This window comes from Mus caroli, chromosome 5, assembly GCF_900094665.2.
Source record: "Mus caroli chromosome 5, CAROLI_EIJ_v1.1, whole genome shotgun sequence".
In the NCBI taxonomy this organism is placed as follows: Eukaryota; Metazoa; Chordata; class Mammalia; order Rodentia; family Muridae; genus Mus; species Mus caroli.
The window spans coordinates 129,173,827-129,184,638 of NC_034574.1; the positions used below are offsets into that span (position 1 = coordinate 129,173,827).

The 10,812-nt window shown below is 47.3% G+C and overlaps 1 protein-coding gene across 4 annotated transcripts in view; it reads right to left on the minus strand.

Moving 5' to 3' along the window:
* Cux1 (cut like homeobox 1) overlaps positions 1 to 10,812 on the minus strand; it is a 293,336-nt gene that overhangs the window by 55,590 nt on the left and 226,934 nt on the right. For all 4 annotated transcript variants that reach the window (XM_021161668.2, XM_021161666.2, XM_021161667.2 and 1 more), the window contains exons 9-10: positions 10,302 to 10,350; positions 2,971 to 3,075 (exon numbers count right to left, since the gene is read on the minus strand). In XM_021161668.2, coding sequence (XP_021017327.1) covers positions 2,971 to 3,075; positions 10,302 to 10,350 — 154 coding nt within the window. The remainder of the gene's footprint in view (positions 1 to 2,970; positions 3,076 to 10,301; positions 10,351 to 10,812) is intronic.

Consider the following 10,812-nt stretch of genomic DNA (forward strand, 5'->3'; position numbering starts at 1 on the left):
AAACATTGTTTCAAGGGTTCTTTGGCAGTCTATAAAACCAGCCAAAAGGTGACCTAGACCTAACAATGGGCCAGATCAAGCCCAGGTTAAGGTATTGGGGATGGTAGGTCAAACAGTTGATCTACACAGAGCAGGTCTTGGTGGATCTAGGGCTTATCACCAGAACCCTGGGTACTTGAACCACAAATTCCTCATTCTAGGCTGACCTGAAAACATTGCTGTCCTACAAAAGTGAACTAAGATATGAACACATTCCCAAGACAATTCTTTGGCTCATATCTGTCTCCTCTTGGACATTCCTCTTGGTTCCATAGTGGGATACCAAAAATGAAAGAATGGAGAAAGGTTAGGGGCTGAGGTGGATGGAAAGGTTTGAGCCTGGGCAAGGATACTAGAGACTGTTATTTTAGAGGCTAAGAATGAAAGAGCTATAGGTACAACGGGAAAGGAGATGCACAAGCAGAGGGAATAAGAGGGCAGGTCTAGGCTAGCCCTTTAGTTTCTTCCTTGCACCAGCAGAGGTGTGGGGTTCAGCCTTGCCTCTCTGACGCTGGCCTCACAGATGGCCTTGCCTCCCAATATTAAAGTTCCGATAGGCTAAAGAGTGGCCAGGTGTGCTGCAACTGATCCTTGAACTAGTATTTGTCTGTAGACACATCACAGGGCTCTTCAGCACATCCTGACTTGCTCAGTGTCCATGAAAGAGTGGCAGGTTGATGGGTGGAGGGAAAGGTGCCTGTGAATGCTTGGCATGTATGTGGGTACCTCATGCTCATGTGACAAGCTCTTAATATTTGAGCCCCTCCCCTCCAGTCTTCTAGAATCAGAGTTCTATGAGACATTCAATGCATTGGTTCTGGCTTGGCCACAGTTATGGATTGTACTCTTTCTCAGTTGAGTTCTGCCATGCAAGCCCAACAGACCATTTTTTCCTGCTGGCTCTATGCCTGTGGTGGCCTCCATGGGAAGGTATGGATAGGGAAGTCCCTGCTTGCTGTGGCTGAGAGACTGAAGCCAGGGACTTGCAGCATTCAGCCCATGATGAAGTGTGGAAGCCACCCCTGGCCCCACAACTGACTGGATCTGTAAAAACATTCATTTCCTTCTGTAATGTTTGGGTTTGCTGTGGCCCAGCAAGGTGCCAGGGTTCTCTGCAATCCAAACATTTAGCTTAGAAGCCCTGTTAGACACGTTAGGATGAATGGCTTCCTCTTGACCAAGGGCGGCCACAGAAGCTGGGAAGCTGCTGGCCCTGGCTCCAGGGCTTGCCTCTGCCCTGGTGCTGTCCCCAGGGCTTCTACATTTGAGTAAGGAAGAATAAAGGACACATTTCAGAGAAAAGTAAGTTACTGTGTCCCTGAAGTATGAAAGAACTAACAGTCTCCTACATGAGACCCCTTCTACCACACCTTGAAATGCTCAGGGCCCTCTATATTATTATTTTTGAGACAGGTTATATAGCCTAGTCTGGCCAATTCTGCCAATCCCCCTGCCTCAGCTCCCTGAGTTTGTTTTCTTCCTTTTCTCTCTCTCTCTCTCTCACTCATTTTTTCTCTCTCTCTTCCTTCCTTCTCTCCCTCCCTCCTTCAAGATTAGGTTTCATATATAGCTCAGGCTGGTCTTGAACTTGCTATGTAGTTGAAAATGACTTCCTATTTCTGATGGGATTACATGTGTTTGACACTATGCCCAGCTACAGCTTCCTTTTATGGATAAATGAACCAAGAGCCAGGCAGATAGGATTTTTTGAGAATTCAGACCTGGGGTCTAAAGAGTCTTCCCTAGTATGTTGCTCTGTCACCAGGGCTAGTTACCCAAGGTCACCGAAGGCATCTGGAACCTGCTCGTTCAGGGCCACTTTGACCAAACCTTGCTGTTAACTTGAGAAGAGCCATGTGGGGCGAGGCATGTCACTGCACACTTTTAACCCCAGGACTCAGGAGGCTGAGGCAGGAGTATCACCAATTAGAGGTTAGCCTGAACTACTGTAGTGAGGCTTTATCTGAAAAATGAAAGGTCCATGCCAAAACAAACAAACAAACAAACAAACAAACAAACAAACAAACACAAACACAAGTTTGCTGGAGAAGCCGGATGACCTGAGTTTGATCCTCAGAGCCCACATGGTGGAGGAAGAAAACTGACCCTTGCAAGTTGTCCTCTGACCCTCACTACTACTCTTTATTTTATATGATTTAAAGCATTTATTTTCTGCATATGAGTACAATGTTGCTGCTTCCAGATACACCAGAAGAGAGCATCAGTGGTTGCTGGGAACTGAACTCAGGATCTCTGGAAGAGCAGTCAGTGCTCTTATCCGCTGAGTCATCTCTCCAGCCCAAACTACTCTTATACCCACAAAATAAATAAATGTGTGTGTGTGTGTGTGTGTGTGTGTGNGAGAGAGAGAGAGAGAGAGAGAGAGAGAGCGCTCCACCTGGCATAGGACATGTACATAACCACTGGGGTCCCAACAAAAACCATGAGGACAACTGTGTACTATTGGCAGAGCTTTTCCTTCATCCTTCCCAAGTGCTAGCTAAGAATAATTGATAAGTGTGGGGTTAGGGCTGTCAGCTCGTTAGGATCTTGAGTACCTGGCCTCTGGGAATGTCTGTGAGGGAGCTTTGGGTATGAGTTAGTTGAGATGGGAGACACTCTCTCTGGGGGTAGCACCTAAGGCAGGGGTTGTGAAGTTAATAAAAAGATGGAGGCCAGCTAAGCAGCAGCATTGATCTCTGTGTCCTGACTGGATGTGAGCTGCTGCCGCACACCGCTACCATGCCCTCCCGGCCATGATGGTCTGTACCCTTGAACCACGAGCCAGAATAATCCCTTATTAGAAAAGTCACCAGTATACTAGCAGACATTCATTCCTGCTTCAACTGTTACTCCAAAGGCAAGAGTTGAAACCAGCAGTGACAGGAGTAGGGGGAGGGATGGGGTTGGGGTAAAGCCCGGGTTACCCACCACATCTGGAGCCTTCTGGATCTGCGAGGCCAGTTGGAGAGAGTGATTGGCCGATGAGAGCTGTTCCCTTAAACTTTCTGCCTCTCTCTGTGCCACCTCTGCCCTCTGAAGGAAACGAAAAGGGGTGAGGAGAAGAGAGTACATTTGGTTTAACAGCTGACAATTATTACAAGAACATTCATCAATTCATGCCTGACTGACTGTAATTGATTTTCCTAAACACTCAACCTAATAAATGCTAGGGAAACACACACACACACACACCCTAGAATGTGATGGATTTTTATTTTAAACAGTACAAGGAAGAAATAATTGAGCGATTATGACAGTAATTTAACGCTAGGAGCGAGGAATCCCCTGCTGGTATTAATGCTCCGGCCCATTGCGTTTCCCAGACTGAATAAATACCGGTGGAAATAGAGTCTTCTGATTCAATTTCTTTCTATTCTCATGGACCGAAGAGACTTTATCACAGGGTTACTCCGGGGAGTCATTCTCATGGGTAAACACTGAATTAAAGACACTCNGGCCATTCTCTTCCCCCCAAATACACACAATGTTGAGGTTGTTTTCTTCCAGCCTGTGTTTCCATGAGCGGACTGTGGAAATGTGGCTGCTTTTGTGAGGGATGAGCTGGCTTCCACAGTTAACCTCTTCATGGGGGAATGTTTGTGAATGCTGCATCTGCAGCTAGCCAGACTGCTCAGGACCAGCAGTGAGTGGGCCTAAATTAGGGAGCTCCAACAGAAATGGCTGGAACCTTTTGTCGTGTGTCTAGGACCCCGATGAGAAGCCATGACTGTTGCAAACTCAGACTTGCCATTGGACAAAGAAGAAAACCACTCCAGTACCTACCACTCAAGAGGCTATCTTGGAATATAGGCAGCAGGAACAGCTACCTATGCTCCTGGAGCCTCCACATACTTATCTGTAGAGTGGGAACATTGTGCCCACTCAGACACTTGGGTGGGGTTCTATGCCCACAGAGGCTCCCCACATGTGACTGATGTGGGAGTAGTTTCTCAACAGACTTATCATAACTAAGACACAAATCCCTTGCTTTCGTTTTCCTTTTATTAAAAAAAATTAAAAGATTTATTTATTTTATGTATATGAGTACACTGTAGCTGTCTTCAGACACACCAGAAGAGAGCATCAGATCCCATTACAGATGGTTGTGAGCCACTGTGTGGTTGTTGGGAATTGAACTCAGGACCTCTGGAAGAGCAGTCAGTGCTCTTAACTGCTGAGCCATCTTGCCAGTCTCTCTTTTCCCTTTTTGTTTTGAGACAGATTCTTACAAACTAAGGTGCATAGTCTGGTCTTGAACTTCCCATCCTTCTGCTTCAGCTTTAAAAGAAGTTGGGACAACAGCTGTTTTCCCCAGTTTCTCTGACAGTCAAGACACTTGACTGAAAAACACATTCCTCCATAATTAGTGAGGTAAACCTTTAAGCACACAATCCCCACAGCTCTGCCAGGAATAATGAGTAGTTAGACAAATTCCTTAGTCTCTTTGAGGAGGAAAAATATTTCTTCACCTATTAGGGAAGAAGTTCTGATAGCTACATTACCACAGTGGCTGTCTCCTGGAGCAGCTGGTGCTGGTCTCATCGTTAGTCTTAAACACTGTGAAAATGCCAGCTGGTCAAGTACTCACATCACAGACCGAGGAGTCAGTCCCCTGAAATTTTTCTAGGTTCACACTTGTACCAAGTTTACAATGGTGTGAGGCTTGGAGGGTAACGTCTGTAGCTTCAACTCTGGGGAGGCTTATTCAGAGGGTGATGAGTTTGAGGCCAGCCTGGTTAATACCAGAGATGTAGTTTCAAAAAAGCAAAGCAAAACTAGTATGAGCATAGTGGTGCAAGCATTTAATTAGTTTGAGGCTAGCCTGGTATAAGTAGTTACAGAGTGAGCTAGGATGTGGCTCAGTTGGTAGAGTGCTTGTTGTATAGCATGCTCTGGGTACAATCCTATCACTGAATAAACTGGGCATAGTGGCACAAGTCTGTAATCCCAGCATTTGGGAAGTAGAGGCAGGGTGACAGACACTAGTTGGGAGCTGGGGTGAATGTTTCCAGGTTGGAAGAACTCACTTTAGCCTTCCCTTGGCAGCTGAGGCAGATAGGGAGGGGTGCTGCCTGGGCAGGCACTCCCTGTTTGGAGCCTCTTACACCCTCGAAGCCACAGCTCAGATGACTGTGGTAGGAATGCAGAGCTGACCCCTTTATGCATGCATCATGGTGGCTTGAGACAATGCATGCTTCCATGAGCTCCCACACATGTCCTACCCTCCAGAGGCAGAGCCAGGGGAACACAGGACAGGATCTTGAACTGCAGGCAGGGACAGCACTTGCTACTACGTGTGGTTGACTTAAGCTTTTTCTTGAGAAGCCACAACTATTTCTGAGACAAAGGAGTAGAGGAGACAAGGTAGGACAGTGCTAACCTTAGGTGGCTGCCATCATGGAGATCAGCTACCCTGCATGCCAATGGTGATGGTGACAAGGTCAGTGACAAGGTCAAATTATTAAGACCACTTCTGAGGCCAATACATGCTTTACCTAAAACAGATGACTTTGGTTTTTGAGACAGGGTCTCATGTAGTCCAGGCCTCCCCCAAACTAAGTAGCTGAAGATGACCTTGAACTTCTGATCTTTCTGTCTTAATGTTCCAAGGATGGAATGCAAAGCTTTGTGCATAATAGCTGAGTACTCTATTGACTGAGCTACAGCCCTTGACCAATTTTTTCTTTGAGACAGGGTTTCACATTGAGAGCTGAGGCTTGTCCTCAACTCCTGACCCACCTCCCAAGTGCTGGGATTACAGTGTGAGCTACCACATCTGGCTACTTTCCTTGGTTTATGTGGTGGTGGTGGGGCTTTCAATATAATCTTCTGCCCCTTTTGGTCTTAGATTGCTTGCTTATGCCTTCTCTGCATACATGACCACTAAGACACAGGTACAGGCAAATCTGAGTCAAGGAAGCCTCTGCAGCGGCAAAGTGACCTAGTGTGTGAATTGAGTGGCTGGCATGTAACCAGAGACATGGGAGGCTGCCAGAGGTGCCCCTATCAATGGTTCTGCAGGAACTTGGCAAAGGCCTTGGGCAGGAGATGAGAAACTTGTCACCACATGTACCAGGCAGATAGGGCATTTGCATGAGGCCCTGGTCAGTCACCACTGGTGCTGCTGGCTACTGCAGACCAGGCTGACCAGTCACATATATGACCACTGCTGGTCTGTGGGTAGCAGGACTGACGAGCAAACTGCCTGATAGGATTCTCCCAGTGTTTCCTGGGGACTGAATATAAGACAGGACCAAACCCAGTCATGCATGTGTCTGCACTCCACTCATGAAGCCAGCAGGACATCCTCATCCCCACCCAGGCCAGCTAAGAGGAGGGTACAAGGGTCAATTGAATGACTGGGAGCATAGAGTGAAATCAGCTCTCATTCCATGCATGGACACAAGAAGGTACTGGAGGACTGGTGTTTTGGTTAGGTTTTTTTGTCTACCTGACTTAAGCTTATCTGGGAAGCAGCTGAGAAAACCCCTCCATCAGACTGTAGGCAATCCTGTGGGGTATTTTCTTGAATAATGATTGATGTGGGTGGTGCTACCTCTGGGCAGGTGGTCCTGGGAGCTGCAAGAAAGCAGCTAAGCAAGCTATGGGGAGTAAGCTAGTATGCAGTGCTCCCTGAGCATCTGCTTCAGTTCCTGCCTCCAGGTTCCTGCCAGGAGTTCTTGGCCCTGAGGGACTGTGACATGAAAGGTGAAATAAACTTTCTCAAGCTGCTTTTGGCTTATGGTGTTCATCGCAGCAACAGAGAACACACTAAGACAAGGGGTGTGTGTGTGTGTGTGTGTGTGTGTGTGTGTGTGTGTACAAAAGAATGCCAAATCTAGAATTGTGACTTGGGTGTCCTGATTCCAAAGCCAAGTATCCTGACCCCAGCACGGCATGAGCTGTAGTCCGTGCCTGTAATTCCAGCACTCTGTAGGTGGAGGTAAGAGATTATCCTCAGATGCAGAGTGAATCTGACTAACTTGGGCTATGAGGCTCCTCAAACCAAGCAAGCAAGCCCTAACCCCAGCACACAGGGTCTTTCATAACTGCCTTGTTCCATAATCATCAGCCAGGTCAATGGGAGGAGAGCAACTGTTTTAAATAACTTCCTCCAGGCTTCACTCCCGTGGCTCTGCTCTGGAAGGGAGAGGTAGAGCTGGCAGCTAGCCCACAGAGCTAAGGTTTACTTATCAAGAAATTCCGGAGCCCAGAACCTTCAGTTAACTATTATGGTGCAATGACTATTTCTTCAAGTGCTGGAAGTGCAAGTGTTGATCAAACATGTGCCAAGGAGACACCCCTGCTCCACTAGTAGCTTCTGCCTGTTTTTCTGGTTCCCTGGGGTAGAGACATAATCTCTGAGCAATGAGATAGCACTATGGGTCTCAGTAGAATGTCTGAGATAAGCCCAAGGCAAAACCAACACTAAACACCAATGAACTAGCAAATTGTTCCTCCCAGACAGGTCCCATGGTCCCAAGTCTGTGGCACCTATAGCAGCCTGTGGCTGTGTGCAGCCCGCAGTGCTCCTGCTCAGCCTACCTCTGCCTTGTTTCCCTGGGCACCATCTCCTGTCCAACTCCACAGGCTTCTCCTGTCTTGTCAGCAGAGCTGCTTGCTGCTTCCCTGGCTTCCTTATCATAGCTTTATCTACAGCGATTCCTGTGTTTCTTTTAAATGAAATTTTTAAAGGTTTACTTTATTTTTCATTGTGTGCCTGTGTGTGGGTATATGAGCGTGAGTTCAGGAGCCCTGAGAGTTCAGAAGCGGGCATCTGGTCAGGCATGGGGACTGCTCAGCGTGGTCCTCTGCATGAGCAGTATGTGCTTTTAAAGGCTGCACTCTCTCTCCAGCCCCAAGTCTCCTTTTAATTGAATACAAATCCAGGATCTCCACCCTCCCAGTATACCCACTGTTCTCAGGATGAAGCCCCTCTCCCCCTAACCAGCTGGGATCTTTCCCATCAGGCCATTCTGCTACCCACACACAGCCTAGCTTTCCTATAAAGCCAACACCAGTGTCTGCCCTCAGACTTCTCTGTCCCCACAACAGCCAGGCAGGCAGCCTCTGGGGCTTCCTTACTTTCTTCTCAGATGCTGTATCAAGGCACTTGTCCTTTTAACATTGTAACACAATGTTGTCATGTACAAAGTTCACGTGAGCCAACTCTGCAATCAAGTTACAAACAAAACAATACCTCCAAAACAAACAACCAAACACCTAAAACCAAACAAGAAACAAACCACCCCCCAGTGTGCCAAGACAACCTTAAGATAGACTTCTGGATTTCTTGTCCCAGCTCAGTGATGGACCAGGCACTGACTCAGTTTCTCTATTTATAAGAACCCTGACCATGTTGATCTCAGTGTAGAGGCTTGGCAGATGAAGTGATATCATTCTGACAGTGTGCTTAGATTAACTAGGAATGGAGCATTTAAAAATGGATGACTATTCTGACTAGTACTAGGGTGGCTAAGACTACTTAGGAGACCTCATATGACCAGTGCCACACTCTCCACAGAAAGCCCTTACAGGCCAGGCCCAGGACNTTAGGAAAGGCCTAANCACCAGCTGCTGCCCTGACCCTGTTCTAAGGGAGTAACAGAGCCACACATTGCATTCTTTCCTCCCACCCTGCTTTTCCTGCTTAGGCTTCANGTGAATTTCATCAGGGAAGAAATGGACAACACTTTCCCCTGGGTGCTGGTGCAAGTCTGAGTGACCAGCACTATGAAAGATAGGTGTCCCATGAACCCCAGGGGGCAGGGGGCAGGTTTTACAGGGAGTCTGGAAGGCTTTTCATTTCACAGAGAGCCTTGAACTCAGTGGGGTGACCCAATGCGAAATTTAAAACTTTCTAGTGCCTATGGCTACCTGGCTATAAAATTGAGTGGGCAGAGGCCACAGGCCATGTCCTTCTGAGCTGAGAAACTAATTTCTGCTTTAGCTGTTTCTCCCCTAAGTGAAGAATCCATGGAGACTGGCTGGGAATGCAGCTTAGCTGGTTGGCCAAGTGCCTGCCTAGCATTAGCATTCATGAGACCCTGGGTTTCATGAAGGTAGAACCATGAGAATCAGAAGTTCCGGTTGGGGCTGGAGAGATGGCTCAGTGGGTAAGAGCACTGACTGCACTTCCGAAGGTCCTGAGTTCAAATCCCAGCAACCACATGGTGGCTCACATCCACCTGTAATGAGATCTGACGCCCTCTTCTGGTGTGTCTGAAGTCAGCTACAGTGTACTTATGTATAATAATAAATAAATCTTTGAGCCGGAGTGAGTGGGGCTGATCAGTGAGCAGAGGTCCTAAAATTCAATTCCTAACAACCACATGAAGGCTCACAACCATCTGTGCAGCTATAGTGTACTCACATACATAAAGACGTTCAGGGTCATTATCAGTTCCATAGCTAGTTGGAGCCAGAAGCACTAGATATGAAAGCAAAATGTTTTCCTGCCCTAACAAGGCCTATGAAGAAAGTGCTTATGGGTAGCTGAGTGCTTGGAACCATGTGACACTATGTGACTGACTACTGTGTGCCCGGCACTGTATATATGATAACTGGGTATTGGCTGAGATAACTACCCGCTGGGAGCTCCATGAGAGCAAGCAGTTGGAACCCACTAGAAGGAGATAGTAATGAATTCTGTAGTGCAATGGACACCTGGTGACAAGGTGTCAGACATGCTCAACCTTCTGACTCAGGGAAAACAGTGTCAACCTCAATGTTCACACTTGGGAACTGCACAACTGCAAATCAATCAATCAATCAATCAATCAATCAATCAGCCAATCTCACAATGTCTCAAACAGTTTACTGTTTTGTGTTAGGCCTCACCCATGGCTATTCTGAGATGAATGTGGCCTNCAGGCCATGGTTTAGGCTCTCCTGGGACAGATACATTGGAGCTACAGGATCAGAAGAATGAAGACCCCCAGGCACATGTGTCTCAGACACTGGCTAAAGACAACATTCTCCCAGGACAAGTGCAGTGGATGGATTTCTAACTTCTCATGGCAGGACCTGGGCTGCTCCTGGGTTCTATAAGAGAGCAAGTCAGTAAGCAGCATTTCTCCATGGCCTTTGCATAAATAAGTCCCAGCCTCTAGATTCCTGTCCTGCTTGTGTTCCTATCCAGACTTCCTTCGAGGATGTGAAAATGGATCCACAATAACCCCATCTTGGAGAGAGGTGTCTCCCAAGAGAACTGACTGGGTGAGCTTTGGTGTTTCATGGTGAAGGTTCTAACAGCCTACCTGGTTGGCTCGTTCAAGGTCAGTCATGATCATCTCGATCTCATCGGCCCTTGGAAAGAAGAGGGATAGAGGTTAGTCATCACTGAGTTGGTGCATCGAAGGCCCTCTGGCTCAGACCGAAGCAGAATGACCATATCCACACAAGGACAGCACCAGACAAACCTGTAAGGGATTACAGTGGCCAANGGGATGGGACAAGTATATGTCATAGGCGCATGTACTTATTTTATTCATTACTTATTGTGTGTATAACTCTGCCTTGGTGCTGAGGACAACTTTCAGGAGTTGGTTCTCTTCTACCGTGGGCNCCTGACGCAACTGGAGGCAGGCAGACCCTGCATGTGTTCAGGTAGGACAGCTCCTTGTATTCCAGGATGGTTCTTCAAGAGTGGTGCCATCTTTCTTTAGTTCTGCTAACCAATCTTCATGCCATTTCATCTATCTGACTGGACAAGGCTGGCATACCAACTTCTGCCTTCCACATCATCCAGCTGTTTCTTTGCACCCCCCC